Below are 17845 nucleotides of genomic sequence, written 5' to 3'. Positions count from 1 at the left end.
GACTGTCCCTGGATTCACTCCCACAACCAGCCATGGCCACCCTCCTCTCCTTATCCTCATGTCCACCTCACCTCTGTACCCCCTCTGTCTACCCCACACCATTGGCCACCTCACCTCTCCCCATCCCCATGGCCATACCCCCTCTATCCACCCACCTCTCCCTGTCCCCATGTCCACCTCACCTCTGTCCCCACTCCAACCCCCCTCTATCCATCCACCTCTTCCTGTCCCCGTGGCCACCTCACCTCTGTCCCCATTCCATCCCCCCTCTATCCACCCACCTCTTCCTGTCCCCATGGCCACCTCACCTCTGTCCCCATTCCGTCCCCTTCTATCCACCCCACCTCTCCCTGTCCCCATGGCCACCTCACATCTGTCCCCACTCCAAACCCCCCTCTATCCACCTACCTCTCCCTGTCCCCATGGCCACCTCACCTCTGTCCCCATTCCATCCCCCCTCTGTCCACCTCATCCCTCCCCGTCCCCATGGCCACCTCACCTCTGTCCCCCCCGTCTACCCCACCACTGGCCACCCCTCCTCTCCCCATCCCCATGGCCTCATTCACCAAATTCACTGCACCTAGCACATGTCAGATGTTCAATAAACTATGTTGAATGAAAAATGAAATAAACCGGTTAAAAATAAGTGTGGTAAAAAGACAGGAAATACTGTCTCCCCCAAAGAATCAGACTCAGAGTTAACGATGTCGCATCGCAGGCCTTGCTGGTCCAGGCCAGACATTCCCGCGCTGGGATCGGGTCTCCCACGGGTGCCGGAGCCTTACTTTCGCACGCCTCCTAGAGGGAAGACTTTTTCCCCAATTGTGGCCAGCACGCTGTTCCATTCGGTCAGAGTGAACTTGGGTATGATAATCTTTACAGGTGGGATAAACAGTCTTCCATTTGTGAAAACACTGTAAGAATGAAAAAAAAAAAAAGCATTCATTACCACCTTACACTTGAGGGTGAAACACTGGAAATTCCAAGAAGGACCCCTCATTACAGGACTAGGAGGGGCACGCACCGCACCAGGCGGCCCTCGGACACACGGCCCGGCCCGCCGGGGACCATCACCAAGCGGCTCGATGCTGAAGGCCCGGGGACACAGCAATACCGCAGGGAAACCTCTTTTCACAATCAAGTGCCCATGTGAACAGAACGAAACTCCACTTTTTAAATAACACGCCTCCACTATGGTGAGTAAACTGGAAGAAAATTGTGCCCATTTGGCAAATAAAGGGGGAATTCTGACTTTAAAAATGCAGTTACTGTCCCTTCCCATGGAGCCAAGATAGTGTCCAAGAGGAAATAATGTGCAATCCTCCGAAAAGATAATAAAACAACTGATTTCACTCGTGCAGTTTTAAGGCAGCTTCGCCGAGGTCCCAGCAGGTTTATTTTTCTCCTGTGTTGGAGGGAAGCAGGGGGTCAGCAGAGGGGAGAGACCACATGGCAAGGTTCTCCCGTTAATGAGGCTGTGCCACCTGGTCCAAGTCACTTGGCAACAGTTTTAGACTCTTGTGACTCCTACTAAAATAATGTAAAATACGAGCCTTGTTTCTTTAAGTCTAAAAGCAATGAATAGTATTTAACCTTAAGGAGCTCGATTTTACGATTCCAGCTTTCAATTTTTTACATTATTATTTATGGTTACTGTTGTTTTGTTGCCGTTTTTCCTGTAATGCAAATAACTTAAAATTGGATGAATACATCTCTTTTTCTTTTTAGAGCAAATCTAAACTTGAATATGTTTGTGAGAAAATACAGAGAATCTGTTTTCTTTTCTAATGCTCTATGGTAAGGGGCTTCCAATCAGTGCAGAGACCATCTCCTTCCATGGGTAAAATATTGCCCCAAAATAAACCCTAGAAAACAATGTTCTGTGCAAGTTATATCACAATGCACTTATGTGCTATCACTCCAAATAATATTTGCTACCCTGTTCCATCTATTGGTTTTCCTAAGTGTTTTATTCAAAAAGTCTTTACAAACACAGATTACTAATAATGAAACAAGTGTTTAAACAAGGTCATGTTGGGTTTTCATCTAAATTTTCAGGGATATTTAACATACATGCTTATCCTGAGTGTGGGGTAATGGGCACTGTTATGAACTGAATTGTATCCCCCCCAAAACTGTGGCAGCCCCAGCAGACAGACACACAGACACATACAGCAGCGCTGCTCAGAGTATCACGATCTTCCTCAGGTGCAAGCTGGTCACATAGACTGAGGAGATGCATGGGATTAATAACCATTGACCCATTCTTTCCATTTCGCAAAATCCAATGCATGGAAATGAAACAGATTTATATGTAAAGATGTTTCCCACAGGATTATTTATAGAAACAAAAACATAAAAACAACCTCTAGGTCCAGGAACTGAGCAATGGTTAAATAAATTGTGGCCCAGCCATACAATAATCACTTATGCATCCGTTTAAAATTGTTTATGCAGAATTTATATTTACAGGGGAAATGGTCAAATATAATTAATGTCGTAAAAAAAAATGCACAACAGAAGATACAAAGAGAACAGGAAAAGTAAGTGTCCCTCCAGCTAATAGTGGTTGTCCGAAGTGTAGGATGAGGGATTTTTATTTCACTCTTTACACTTTTCTAGGTTCTCACATTTATTTATAATAAGCATGCAAACATGGGGAAAGCTACCCATATGAATATTTTAATTTTAAAAGACCCCCCCAAAAAGGAAAGAACTGTTATCTCCAATTTATAAATTAGGAAATCACAAGTTCAGAGGGCATGCTGGACTAAACACGTCACCCAAAGTTTGCTAGTTGAGATGAAGAATGAACTAGACCTTGCTACACCAGAATTCAAGCATCAGACCGGTCGCCGGCTGGATGGCTGACCGACCAACCCCACTGGAACACCCAAGAACGGTTTCCCAGGAACGCAGGTGATGGAGAGGTAACAGGTGGGCAGGAGCCCCTGGCACATGGCAAAAGCCCAGCACCATTAGATTAGAGCACATCCAAATTTTGGGAAACTTTGTAGCTTATTTTTTTTTTTTGCCTTTTTTTTTTTAAAGCACAGCTTACCCATGTGTGCTCATAAGGAACCATCTCCAAAATACACTATGTGGTAAAATAAAAGGAGGCTGCACAACAGTATTTGTAGGATATTATGTTTGCCAAAGTGTGTACCTGGGAGCCTGCACTCCAAGGACCCTCCAGAAGGGTTAGCAGTGGTTGCCTCTGGGAAGTCACTAGAGATACAGGGATATAAAGTGGGAGGAACACTTACTTTTAATGTATACCTTTTAAAACTATATATTTATTTACCGCGGGCATGGGTTGCTCTGGTCACAAAAAAATCATTGATTTTCAAAAATAACTGAAATAAGAGAAGTTAAAGGCATAAAACTATAGTCAATGTACCACCAATGGTGCTCATTAATGTTTAATAGGAAATATTTTAAATATTCTAAGGAGGACATATTTTAAATTATTAAAATAGGAAATATTTTAATTCTTTTTTTAAAGATTTTATTTATTTATGCATGAGAGACACACAGAGAGAGAGAAACAGAGACATAGGCAGAGGGAGAAGCAGGCTCCATGTGGGGAGCCCGATGTGGGACTCGATCCTGGGACTCCACCGGGCAGATGCTTAACCGCTGAGCCACCCAGGTGTCCCTAATTTTTTTCAAATAGGAAATACCACATGGATCTAGGAATGGACTTCAGTCAGGTGCCTGTGATGGTGATTACAATGACCCAACATGTACCAGGTTACACAGCTTGCTTAGAGGCTGAAGGACATAAATCGAGCCTCAACCTCCACTTCAAATTTATATCGCCTGGACCAGTTCAATTCTAAGGAGACCCAGACAGGGGAGCATGGGGCTCTCCCTCCAAATCCAGCACATGCTCAATGAGCCACCCCAACCCCATCACTCCACCACCCCACCCATGAGGATGAGAGAAGCCTCTGGAACCCATCTTAACTATTTTGTTTGCTTGTTTTTATAGTTACAAGGTCTCCAAGCAAAAATGATCAGGTCTTTGTAGATAAGACACTGTGTTTCAATGGATATTTGGGTCCATCTAGTGGAATTTCTGACACACCAATATAATGCATGGAGTACATGTGTACATGGTCTGCATGGAGCAAGTGTAAGTGGTAATAGAAAAATGTCCATCAAAATAAGTGAGAATCACTGATGTCTTGGCTCATGCCAGAAAAAAAAAAAATATATATATATATATATATAGCTTTAGCAATATGCTTCTTTGCCAGGAAGGACCATAAGCCAATCCTGTCCCCTGAGATTTCTATACATTCTTCAGAACCAGAGGTCTTTCACAAAATTCGGAAACACTGTGCCTCTCATCCTTTCAAACCAGCTCTCAGACTTGCAGAAGGCACAATGGAAAGGCCTAGCTGTTGACGTGTGTGCCCTGCACACGAGCAAGGAAAGGTATTTGATCGTGGAGGCTCTGAAGAGAGATGAAAGAGGCCAAATTTGACTAATCAACAGGTCACATTTCCCACATCCCTCCACTTCCCAGTCTGGGCTCTGAGGAATCTATGTAGCAGGGGCTTTCCATCCAATGGGCCCCCAGCCCCCTGACGGTCAGCACAAGCATGGAGGGCACCGGGTCAGGAATGTGGCAGATGCTGACGGCAGCCAGGACTGGACGCCCCTGCTAGTGTCGCCTGGACATGGAGAGCCCCTGCCTCTTGCTGAAATTCTGTCCACTGGGAGCAGAACATGGTAAAAGGGAGTGACCTATGCCCACCTCAATACCAGAGACTTTAATCTGTAAAATATTATGGATTAAAATTAAAATATCACAATACGAGGAGGATTTGGAGAGAACTGCCATCTGGGGAGCGTCAGAGCTGGGACCGGCAGCGTGGGCCTTTTGGACAGGTCGCCAGGGAGCCCTCAGCGCACCTTGCCACGCGGCTCGGGAGTCCCGTTTTACAAGCAAGGGAGCCAGTTCAGGGAGACCAGGTGTGTGCCATTCACAAAGACAGTAAAATAAAAGTAGGATTTGAGGGATCCCTGGGTGGCTCACGGTTTAGCACCTGCCTTCAGCCCAGGGCATGATCCTGGAGTCCTGGGATCGAGTCCCACATGGAGCCTGTTTCTGTCTGTGTCTCTCATGAATCAATAGATAAAATCTTTTTTTTTTTTTTTTAAAGGCAGGATTTGAGCCAATGATTTGTTGAGTCAAGTATGTTCTTTGTCCCAACCCCAAAACGTAAGCCAGACGGGCCCAGAACGTGGCCTCCATCACTCTGGACACCTGCACACCGAGCAGCACAGAAGCAGGACTCCCTGTAACCCCAGGGCTCTGCCAGCAAGAGCTCAGGGTGGGGAAGCCACGCGTGAGTGTCCTTTCAACACCCAGCAGCTGCAACTGCTGGATTGAAAACCAAATAAATAAACCCTAAGACCAAATTGTCTGCGTGAAGCCCTTGGATTTCAACCTCCATGTAAACTGTTGGACAGCATGGCAATTGGAATGTTTTTCCAAAATCAGGGTTCAAGGGAAGAAAGGATATGTAGCACCTAAAAGGCTGAATCATACAGGTGTCCCTGCCAAAGAGAGGGAGAGAAGGAGGAGGGGAGGAGGAGAGGGGTGAAGGGGAGAGGGGTGAAGGGGTGAAGGCAAGTCCGCGTAGCTCGAACATTTATCTTTAAGGAGCTACAGCAGTCGTGATTTCTCACCCACAAGACCTTACTCACTTAACGTGTCGAGATGTACGATGAAATGTCTGCCACCTGGACGGCACAATCATATCACAATGTACCACTGGTTTGATCTGAAAAAAAAAGAAAAAAGCAGGCCTGAGACTTCAGTTCAAACTGGCGAACACCTGGTAAATACCAATGGCCTGCAGAGCACGGCCCCAAAACCTAAATGAAGGCAGGGAGGCCCCAGGACGGGCTCCAGGGAGGCTGGATTCCCTGCTGGGAGCAGAACGGGACTCCCACCCAGCCAGGCCAGGTGACGGGGATGGGGGTCAGTGGCTGTGGACTCCAGTGGGGGTGAAGGTCCCGTGCGCAGGTGCAGAGCACAGTGGGCTGGAGCAGTCACGGGAGGTCGGGGGAAACACACCGACCAGGGTGCTAAGGGGCGCCCAGCAGCTCATCGCCCGGCAGGTGTCGGGTGGGCTCCCCAGGTATGTGGCTCAGGCAAATTGTGGGCGCCAAGAATGACTGAGGTTTCTTTTTTTTTTTAATTTTTATTTATTTATGATAGTCACAGAGAGAGAGAGAGGCAGAGACATAGGCAGAGGGAGAAGCAGGCTCCATGCACCGGGGCCCGACGTGGGATTCGATCCCGGGTCTCCAGGATCGGGCCCTGGGCCAAAGGCAGGCGCCAAACCGCTGCGCCACCCAGGGATCCCATGACTGAGGTTTCTGAGTTAGGCTACGGGGGACGAGCTAAATGTCCTGCCAGGTGGTGAGAGGGCCTCCCCGGGCTCCCCGATGCTTCTCTTCCCTGCGACTCCAACCTAAGGGGCTGAGCCACCCCTGGGGCCTCATTCACCTTCAGCCTCACGCCCCCCAGGGCCTAGACCCTCCGGGGCGACAAGGATGGGAGCCCTGCCGTGGACAAGCAGAACCTCTCTTCCTCACGGTCTTCTCCTTTAAGAGTCCGGAAAAGCAAGAGGAGGGGATTGCGCCCTTGGCGCACTGGGGGATTGAGCCCATGGCCCCGCGCAGCCCCGGAGCTTCTCGAGGCCTCTCCATCAGCACCCCTGAAAGTTGCCCCAGCTGTGTTCCTTCCCTGTCACCCAGCCCACCCAGCTGGAGAGCTTGGGGCCTCATCACCCTCCAGCCCTCCATAGCCCAAAAGCCTCCCCGGGCACACGAGGCCCCCACATTGCCTCTCCCCGAGTGCACCCACCTCATTCCACTGCTCCACGTAGGACCTCGGCAGCACAGGGCCTTTGCTCAGGCTCCTGCCAGCTCAGAGCCCATGTACCACGCACAGCACAGCCACTCCATGCCAGCGCTAAACCCATTCCACCAAACACCCTCTAATGACACCCTCTAATGAGTGGGTCGCCCAGGCCACATGCTGCTGTCCCTGTAAGGTGGCCCTGCTGCACAGTGAGCTCCTGGCTGAGATGCACGAGCCACCCTTCCTCACACCAAGGCCACTGGAAGGCCTGACCTGGAGCCACACCCCCGGAGCCCTGACCTGGAGCCTCACCTCCCCAGAGGCCTACCTGGAGCCCCGCCCCCAAGAGCCCTACCTGGAGCCCCGCCCCCGGCACTGCTGCACCTGCACACCTGCTGCTGCCCCTCCCTCACCAGTCTCAGGCCCACCATGCAGCTCACAGCAGGGGACGAGTCACTCTGTACCGGAACCATTAGCTGCAGGCCTGGGGCTGGGACTGGGGTCCAACCACGAACCCCTCCCTCATTCCCTTGCTCCTGAGCCTTATCTCTGCCCCGAGCGCGCTGCCTCCCTGAGCTCCTCTCCCTGCCAGGCCTGCAGCTGGGAGAGGCTCTGCCCGAGGTGGGCACCGGCGCTCGGGGCCCTGCTCCAGCAGGGAGGGCAGGAGGGCAGAGGCCGACCGCCCGGGCCCACAGCTGGATCCCCCCACTCCGCTTGCCTGGACATCGTCTCCCCCAACCCCGCCTGCCTGACCGCCTTGTGTCCCCCCGCACCTGCCTGGACGCCCTGTACACCCCCACCCCACCCGCCTGGATGCTCTGTCTCCCCCCACCCCGTCCTGCCTGACCGCCCTGAGTCCCCCCACCCTGCCTGCTTGGACGCCCTGTCTCCCCCCACTCCCTAGTCCTGCCAGGCTGCCCCGCTCACACCCACACAGACCACCCAGACCTGTGACATTGTCGCAGCTCTCCCAGTTACCCCACGTGCGTCAGAGTCACCTACAAAGCTCCTTTGCCAAGAATAACACCGACCTGTGTCCTCCGGGTTCACCATGAGAGGGACGAGGGAGCTGCATGGACCATTAACAGGGGTGACAAAGTTTGGGCATCTCCTGCTCTCCCCGGCACTGGTTTTTAAAAAGAGGAGGAGAAAATGCCATTCTGGGTCTTCTGAGGCCCCGAGGAGGCAGGGGGCCCGCCGGGTAGAGTGGAGAAGGGTCAGAAGGACGAGTCACGGCGAGGTGACCGAGGAGAAGGCCCGTCCAGCACCTGCTGCGGCTTGAACCACCGAGTCAGGAGGGAGGGCTGCCTGAGAGGCCCGGACGGGCAGAGCAGGCCACGGGCAACCGCAGGTGGGACGAGGGCACGTGGACCCTGCAGCCCAGGCCTCACATCCAGCCCGCCTCGCCCTGCCCCTGCCCGCGCGAGCCTGCGGGGCCGATGGAGCCCTGAGCTGAGTCCAGTCCTGTCTGCAGGGGGGACGACACAGCTTGCAGGGGCCTGTGAGATAACAGAAGACGCGCGACACCACACCTGCCCCGTAGTGATAACTCCCCATGCAGTGAACCCGAGTCTCCCAACACATCAGACAGAGATGCAGAGAGATGGCAGGACGGAGAGAGACACAGAGAGGTGGTGGGACGGAGAGAGATGCAGAGGGATGACGGGATGGAGAGAGATGCAGAGATGGCGGGGTGGAGAGAGACACGGAGAGATGGTGGGACGGAGAGAGATGGCGGGATGGAGAGAGACGCAGAGAGGTGGTGGGACAGAGAGACACAGCCTCTGGGCATCTGCATCTCACTGAGGCCCCGAGAGAATGCTGGTCTGACCCACAGCCAGCTGCTCGTCCCCCCACTTCCCCATCTCTACCCCAGAACCTGGGAGACACTGGGGAGTCCCTTGCTCCTTACAGCCCGCAGCTAAACCATTAGCACGTCTCCGCCTCCCCCCATGCCCGCAACCCCCCCCCTTCAGAGCCATACCCCCTCCCCCGCGGCGCTCGCCGTCCCCGCCCCTACCGTGCTGGCCAGGCGGCTGTCCTCGCATCCCACCCTCACCCCCTCCCCACACGGGGCAGAGTCGCCTTTGGACACAGCAGTCGCCGTGGTCACCCTGTGACTCAGCCCCTGTGGCGGCGATGGCTACTCGCCCACGACACCCCCTCCCCTCCCGGCCTCCCCACACCACAGCCCCGCACGCACTCCTGCAGCTCTTGAACATCAAGACCTTGAGCCTGGAACGTTCTCCTGGGTCTGCACACCTCCCTCTTCCCTGCACGAGGAAGTCACTTTGGAAGCAGCTCCTCAGAGAGGCCCTCCCGGACCAGTCACGCCCTAGATTCGTTTCCACCACAGCATTTAATACTGTCTTAATGTTCGTGCTTATTTATTTACCTATTATCGATTCCTCCTTATAGGCTGCAAGCCTCCTGAGAAGCAGAGCTCTCGACTGTCACATGGGACAAAGGACCCCCAGAGTCCGAAGAGCGAGTGGCCCACAGGAGGAGTTGGAGAAGGACGCCGTGACTGTGAATGAATAGACGCTGTCACGGCAAGTGATAAACAGCCCTGCTCCTCCAGGAAGAATCCAGAAAACGCAAGGTCATTGGAGACCTAGAGCCATGTCACACCATCTAGAAGATTATATCCACCTGCCTGCTGATAGCAGCACCATCAAAGCCTCGAGCATCAATAGCTACCATGAATTTACTGACCTAGTTTAAAAACAAAACAACAGAAATTATTATCTGCAAAATTCTATTAAGGTACAACTACCCTAAGAAACAGCTTTCTGCTTCATCGCCTCAAATTATGGAAACAATGAGCTAATTGGTTTTTTATGTGTTAATGATTCATTAACCCTGCTATCACCTGCCTAATTAAATAACCCCAGCAATTAAATACATGATTCTGGATTTTTTTTTCCTCTGAACTGCATATAATCTCCTAAGAAAGCTCATGTGGCTTTCTGTAACTGTCTGGCGGTGATGACAGCTTCAGAAATCGTGTCACCCATCTGCCTGAGAGGCTGAAGGGCTCAGTGGGCTTTGTGGCTCCTTAACCAACTGTCCGAGGTAATTAAACCAAATCCACACCCACGCCAGAAGACCCTTCAGGTTACCGCAGGTGTATTTCCGGCTCTGGCTTACTAGGCCTGCTCCGCAGCAGGAGTTGCATCCACACCTCACCCTCAAAATAACCAGGCCAAACACCTGCGTGTAAACAACCCGAGCTGCTAAGAATCTTCACCAAGAACACACCGTCGCAAAGCGTCCTGGCCGTAATAAGCCATCAAAAAAATATTTTATCGTAGATTTTAGCAAACTGGGGATTTGAACCTCTGCCAGCGGGGCACTTAGGAGGCTGTGTCCTGAGTCTGAGTCATCCGCGATTCGGGCACTGGCTCCATCACCTTCAATTTTGATAACCTTGAACGGGCTGTGCACCTGTGTCCTCGCGTGCGAATGCAGACGAAAGTGGTGCCTGTCGTGTAAGGTCTGCTTTCAGGATGTGTGACAGGAGATGAGAAGGTGCAATTGTGGGGCGCTCAGCAAAACGCCAGGAATGCGTTAGGAGCTCAGCTGGGAGCAGCTGTGGCGGTGGGGTGGTGGTGGCGGCTGTTATTGCTGTTAGCCTCCCAAGTCTCTAGTCTTGGCACCTCATCCAGCTGCTCCGACTACCCTCAGTGAACATCCTCACAGCCTGTTTGAGGTGCAAGACCCCAAACAAAAAAGACCCAAGTGAGTCTAGCACCAAGAAAAGACCCCGTCACGTACCCACATCAGGGGGAGAGTCTCATAATTAGTGAACGGTGCTCATCAGGGTCTGGAGCGTGTGCTGTGCAAGCTGGAGTAACAGAGAGGCTCCTACACCACTTAACAAGTGGCCCTTTGCTTAGCCTAAGGGCCCAAACAGATATACTTGTAAAGGGACACACAATGGCCACAGGTCACAGAAACCCCACGGAAGGTACAGTGGGCTCTCCTTTGCTCATTCTGCCCATTAAGGAAAAGGTCACCCTGGGCCACCTCCAAAGGCACTTCAGTTCTCGTTCTGAGATCCTCTGAGTCCAAAACAAACAAAACCCAAAAAATCAGCTTAAACTCTTTCCAAAAACGTCCAAGAATCATCATAGGTTAGCCATTCTGGAGCAGCGAGGTGCGGGGTGGGAAAGGCAAGCAGGTGGGGAATCACGCTTCCCCCACCCTGGCACCATTGCCTATAGAAATGTGGCAAATCTGAGCAAGCCCTCGGCACCTCTGCAGCCCTCCCCCGGCTTTTACCATGTGGGCACTAGATGGGGAGACCAGGCAGGTGTGTCTAAGACACGGGGGGACTCAGTCGGTGAAGCGTCTGCCTTCAGCTCATGACCCCGGGGTCCTGGGATGGAGTGTCAGGCTCCCTGCTCAATGGGGAGTCTGCTTCTCCCTCTCCCCTCCCCGCTGCTCACACTCTCTCTCCATCTCTCGCTCTCTAATCTTAAATAAATAAAATCTTTTCTAAAAATATAACAAAAATAAAAATAAAACATGGCTGGAGAAATAGATTCTTGGCCTTCTTGGTCATGATGATGATGAATTTTTATTTCCCATTTTTTGGAAAATGTCGAGTTTTTTTTTTACATTCAATAAAACAGAAGAACTATGACTGGGGTTTTAGAATTGACTCATCTGATACCATGTACCTTGTAAAGTTCTATCATGATTCTAAAAGTTGGGATTGCCGCCCCCTCCCGGCATGTGGAGAGGGCCGCAGGGACGCTGCCCAGACCTCCCTGGGGGTTTCTCCATGATGATGGCACAGGAGGGCAGGTCCCTGTCTGGGTTCCTGCGTGCCCTCCACGACAGCGGCTGCGCTGGATGATCATGAGCCTTGAGTGGAAGTCGCAGAGCTAGAGGAGCGGAAAGGCTGAGGATGGGCCAGGCCGGCATTCCCAGGTCTCTGGGGAGGCCTGGAGACCAGCCACTCGCCTGGAATCAGCCAGGTAGTTCAGAGCAGCTGACGCGAGAGCTCCTGCCCCGACGACAGCCCCTGCTCTGCAGCCGAACAACGACAACAGCAACCACTGTCCACTGAGCTCCTAAGTCACCTGGGGCCTCTTGCTAGGCAGCGGGCCGTGGGTTGCCTCATTTTGTGTTACTCTTACCAAGAGCAACAGTGTTTCCCACCTAACTACTCCTATATTTCAAATCCTATTGGTTTGGTGATTTATTTCTTCATATTGTAAGATGCTTTATCTTCTCCAAACTATTTTGACTGCCAGCTGCTCCTCGTACACCAGCATCTCTCTCGCCCGCTCTCCTCATCCCACCTCGGCAACCTCAGGCCTCTTCTTCAAACAGAGGGGCCACAGTATGCAAAGCAAGCAATCACCCAGCGAGCATCCATGGGGTAAGCTCAACATTTAGAGAACATCCTTCAATGACTCCTTTTGGAAAAAATAAAATAGTAACACATGAGACCAACCACTCCGACGGGCCTGGTGTCAACCGTCTACATCACCATACAGTCTCAAATGATGGCATATGAATAAAATAACCAAAAAGGAAGAAAGAAGAGGGAGACTAAGAGGATGGAGGATTAGGAAAAATGCAAACAGAAGCAGAGAAGAAAAGAACGAAAGCAGAGTGAGCACAAGATAGCACATTTAAACTTCACCAGTATCCCCAGGGTCAGAGGTGGTTAAGTCTGCTCCCATGTTCACAGCGTGGGTTAGAAGAAATAATGAAGCTGCTGACAAATGCCAGCCAATGGAGGAGGAAGTTACCCGCATCAGCTTCCATGGCGAGGCTGGGAAAAGCAGGTCTACCCAGCAATCGGCAGACAGGGGAGGAGGAGGCAAGCAAGCAGGTCAACACCGCTTGGTGGGCCCAGGTCACACCCAAGCCAGTCACTCCCCTCCTCCGCCTGACACCACAACAGAAATCTCCATCGTAACTGGAGGGAATGATGCTGAGTGAAGTCAATCAGAGAAGGACAAACAGTATACGGTCTTATTCATTTGGGGAATATACAAAATAGTGAAAGGGAATAAAGGGGAAAAGAGAGAAAATGAGTGGGAAATATCAGTGAGGGAGACAGCACGTGAGAGACTCCTAACTCTGGGAAACGAACAAGGGGTAGTGGAAAGGGAAGTGACCGGGGGGAGGGGGTGACTGGGTGACGGGCACTGAGTGGGGCTGAGCACTGGGTAATATGGGATGGGATGAGCACTGGGTAATATGCTATATGTTGGCAAATTGAACTCCAATAAAAAAAATTTTTTTAAATCTCCATTGTTGGGCCAAGACGCTGTCTCCACAGTATCTCTGACAAAAATGCAAATGCATCACATGGCAGAGAAAGAAAGTCACTCCCTCCTGTGACAAAGACATAGTAACCATCCATGAAGGCCTGAGCCCTGGGAGGGAAGGGCACCTGGGGGGAGCATGAGAGGAGAGCGATGGGCTCAGAAAAGAAGTGAGGGTGCAAGTCACCCCACACAGAAGCATGGCTCCCTACCCAACAACACAGGAGAAAGTTCAGAGCAGAACCAATGAAATAGAAAGCAGAGCGAAGAAATTGAGAAAACCAATAAAGCCAATCGTTAGTTCTTCAAGATTGTTAAGATTGATAAAACTATAGACAGTAGCACCTGGACAATGGAGAGAAGACACAAATGACCAGGAATGGTAGGCATGAGGGAGGTCACATCATGGGATCCCACAGATGTTAACATGATAAAAGAACACTATAAACAATTTCATGGGGCACCTGGGGGCTCAGTCAGTAAAGCTCCAACTCTTGGTTTCGGCTCAGGTCATGATCTCAGGGTCATGGGATGGAGCCCCGCATGCAGCTCCACATTCAGCAAGGAGTCTGCTTCTCCCTCTCTCTCTCTCTCTGCCCCTCCTCCTGCTCCCACATGCCCACTCTCCATCTTTCTCTCTCAAATAGATAAATAAATCTTTTAAAAAATAAAAGGGAAATGACTTCATGCTAATAAATTCAACAACCAAAATGAAATGGACAAGTCAAAAGAGACAAACTAACAAAGTTCACTCAAGAAGAAACAGACAACCCTAGGAGCCCTGTATCCAGTGCGGCAGCTGGATTTGTAGTCAAAAACCTTCCCACAAAGACAACTCCAGGCCCAGTTGACTCCACTGATAACTTCTATCAAACATTTAAGGAAGAAATGATACCAAAACTAGAGAGAGACATTACAAGAATAAAAAGCTACAGACCAGCATCCCTCCATGAACATAGACATAAAAATTACAAACAAAAGTTTAGCAAATAAAACCCAACAATGCATAAAAAGGGCAATATTTCACAGGTGGGGTCTGTCTCAGGAATGCAAGGTTGGCTTAATATCTGAAAATCAATCAATGTATTCATAATATTAACAAACAAAAAATGAAAAGCCACATGATCATCCCAGCAGACACAGAAGAAGGCCTGCCATTTCTAATTTAAATCTGAATCCTACATCCCACGCACAGGCCTGACCCAGCCACAGTGGGCACCGTGTTTTATCTTGTCCGCCTTCAGCCTTCTCCTCCTCCCTGCTCTTCCAGGGCTGGGCTGGAGGGCATGGGAAGGACAGCGTCTACTGTGATTGGAGCCGCTGCAGCTGACTTCCTTAGCAGGTGTCCAATGTGGCAGGTGTCCAATCAATAAAAGACTAGTCTTTTAGCTCATTATTATATTATCCCCAGAATTATGGGTATGTCCCCCAAGAAACACAAAGACATGGTGTATTAAGTAATGGTAAGTAATCAGATATTGGGGCACCCAGGTGGCTCAGTCAGTTAAGTGTATGCCTTCAGCTCAGGTCCTGGGATCAAGCCCCACGTCAGGCTCCCTGCTCAGTGGGGAGTCTTCTTCTCCCTCTCCTCCCTGCTTATGCTATCTTGGTCACAATCTCTCTCTCTCTCTCTTCTCTCTTCTCTCTCTCTCTTTCTAATAAATTTTAAAAATATTGTTTTAAAAAAGTAATCAGAGATGACCAAAAGGGGGTAAGGTAAGTAGTTTAGGTGAGCAGTAGAGATAGCAAGAGAGAGACGCCCACCGGTATGACCTACAAACCTCAGCCCTATGACTCTAGCCCTCCATCTTCGTATGGGACAGAAGGACCCAGATCTTAATTTCAGGCTATCTTTAGGGTCCACTCATGGGAACAGATTTCTTGGACCAAATCTTCCTTCAGTCAAAGCTCATTCAAGGTTGGCTACACCACAGATACACGTCCCTGAAAATACTACACTCCCACCAAGACAGAATTTACATATCCAACAACAACAACACAATCTGCTTTCAGTGACTTCTCCCACCACTTGTGCTCTCTCTGACTCTCACTCTCTCAAATCAATAGATAAAATCTAGAAGAAGAAGAAGAAGAAGAAGAAGAAGAAGAAGAAGAAGAAGAAGAAGAAGAAGAAGAAGAAGAAGAAGAAGAAGAAGAAGAAGAAAAAGAAGAAGAAGGGGAGGAGGAGGAGGAGAATCACACACCACCTCCCACCCTCTTTATTCAGGTGGCCCTGAACTTCTGTCACTGCTAGGAGTGTTTCTTGTTGGAAAGTTGCCCACTGCCCTGGCAAGTCACAGTTTAGGGTGGGTACATGACAAATATGACTTGATTCATCACGTGCCTTGCAATGCAGACCCTAAGGGAACAGCTCAATGCTTCTGAGGGCTCATGCTTGAGACCTGTGCTGGAGCTCCTAGGCTGCCCTTTACTGGACCTCGGGCACAGATCCCAGGGCACACAGAAGCCCTGCTTCTTTAAACTGCAGAGGGAGGGGACCAGCATGGATGTCTTCCTGGTACATGATACATGTCTCACCATTCAGCCGTCACACCAGTTCACGGAGCAGAAAATTCAAAATACCAAAACTACCACTGAGAGAAGTAAATACTCTTGAAATCTCACCTCTGAATACCCAACAAAATGACAAGTCTATGTTTAAAAAATAAATAAAAACCATATTACATTCTAAATATCAACAGGATATCTTGCTTAAAACCTAGCAATTTCTGTTGTTTATTTTAAAAAGTGGATCTCTTTTATACTTATTAAATGGATTTTTTTTTTTTTTGCTAAGAATCAGGTGATGTGAACAGAGTGATGGAAAGCTCCACCCTGTAGACCTTTCAAAAGTCTGTCAAGCACAACAATGTCGAGAACTGGGGCAAATCTTTAAATTTAGCATGATAATTAACTTCAACTTTAAGTGATGGACCTTAAAATAGCCTTTCCTGATGCCTGTCTTTCCAAATCCCCCCAAAACAAAAGTGAAGACTTTCAATAAATAATTGCACAAGTGTGTCTCAAAGATGACGGTCTTCCTAACCACGGTCTTAGAGTATTTTTACTGACTTCCATCATGTTACGAAGTGCTTTGATGAGTATGACAAGCTTTTACAATGAATTCGGGCTTTGAGAGCAGCATGCCCCTATGGGCATCGCCTACAAAATGCTGATTTTGTACAACTGACATGATTCAATACTGACACTCGATATTTTCCCAGGTCACCCCATTTATCCCATCTTTAATAATTAGCAGTGAATACTTACTTCCTTCAACTTTCTCATCTTTGTAGGTTTTCTGGGCACTATATGAATATAACTGCAAAAGAAGAAAGAAAAACCTAATTAGAAGGTAAGTATCGAAGTGGAAGATGGGAGCCTCTTCAAGAGAGGACTCCTTTTTGGCATTCCCATACGCGACTCCACAGCAACTTAAAACTAGAGTCAAGAGGAGCATGTGGGATGTTGACACCCAACAGCAAGGTCACCACAGGACCATGTCACACAGCAGCTGCCATTGACACCACCCACGGGAAACTGCCTCCTGAGTGACACTCTTTCCTTCCCATATCCTTAATAATCCAAAAGGAACTGTATCAATCATCTCATTCAACCTCCTTATTTACCAGGTCACCAAAGGGCCCAGAAGTGAGCTCACCCAGCATCCCTCCTGTGCAGCTCATCACCTGCACCACCACCACCCCCCATCACACAGAATTATATCGTTGTCCCCATTCTGCCAAAAGTGAACACCAAGAAGAGTCACCAGCATAACACCTATGTGAGAACTTCCAGAGAGCTCTCCATATGCCTCAAAAATAGGACACATATTTTTTCATGATAATAAACACCTTAATTTTAATTATATCTTTTAAAGTCTCTTTCTGATTTAAAAAAAATTACATATCTGAGATTGGTGTTGTTGTCAACAGTTTTAGCAATATTCAGACAGGTATGGACCAAGAGTTGGCAGCTAGAAAGAAAAGGGAATTAAGTGTTCAGTCGAGTCAGGAGTCACGAGCCAAATGCCTACAGAGGCCAGGCAGGTAATGACGATGCTTACACAGGGCAGCATTAGGGAATGCTGGGGACTATGGTGAGTGCAAGCCCACTTCCCATCTGAGCTGAGCAGAGCTCATTGCTCCAGGACACTGTTTTCACATGGAAATGCAGACAACTAAAAACACCATCCTTTTGAACAATCAAATCCTCTATTTTTTTTTTCAATAAAACTAAAATGTCGTGCTATTACATGAACACCCTTGTTATAAAACGTCCCAGCCAACTCACAGCTTTGAAACCCATGGGACCCAAGCTACACGTGGCCGCCCCAGATCTCTGGCTTACCACCACTCCTTGCAGCCTCCTCTGAGCTCTGCTTCCAGTTTTCACCCTCAAAATTCCATGTTTGACTATGAACACTAATCCCCAAATGAGACAACTTATTCTATCATTAAGTGGAAACAAAAAGTAAAAATAAGTGCCTGGGGCGCCTGGGTGGGGCAGTCGGTGGGTGTCCAACAATTGGTTTTGGCTTGAGTGGTGATCTCAGGGTCATGGGATCAAGCCCCACATGGGGCTCCATGCTCTTCGTAGAGCCTGCTTGGGACTCCCTCCCCTCTACCCCTCCCACTCATGCTCACTCTCTCCCTCTCCCTCTGTCTCT

General features: G+C 49.5%; 1 protein-coding gene across 12 annotated transcripts in view; it reads right to left on the bottom strand.

Annotated features, from left to right (window-relative positions):
* DCDC2C (doublecortin domain containing 2C) overlaps nt 1-17845 on the bottom strand; it is a 94097-nt gene that overhangs the window by 69570 nt on the left and 6682 nt on the right. For 11 of the 12 annotated variants that reach the window (XR_005371976.1, XR_005371972.1, XR_005371973.1 and 8 more), the window contains exons 2-4: nt 16447-16498; nt 5722-5798; nt 786-914 (exon numbers count right to left, since the gene is read on the bottom strand). Coding sequence is in view for 5 of the 12 variants with exons in the window: in XM_038560692.1 (XP_038416620.1) it covers nt 786-914; nt 5722-5798; nt 16447-16498 (258 nt within the window). In the remaining 7 variants the exon portion in view is untranslated. Of the gene's footprint in view, nt 1-785; nt 915-5721; nt 5799-9281; nt 9414-16446; nt 16499-17845 lie in introns of those variants that run through there. The other variant, XR_005371978.1, reaches the window with a different exon arrangement.

Source organism: Canis lupus, chromosome 17, assembly GCF_011100685.1.
Source record: "Canis lupus familiaris isolate Mischka breed German Shepherd chromosome 17, alternate assembly UU_Cfam_GSD_1.0, whole genome shotgun sequence".
Lineage (NCBI taxonomy): Eukaryota > Metazoa > Chordata > Mammalia > Carnivora > Canidae > Canis > Canis lupus.
The sequence above is the reverse complement of the archived record's forward strand: the minus strand, read 5'-3'. Positions and strand labels throughout refer to the sequence as shown.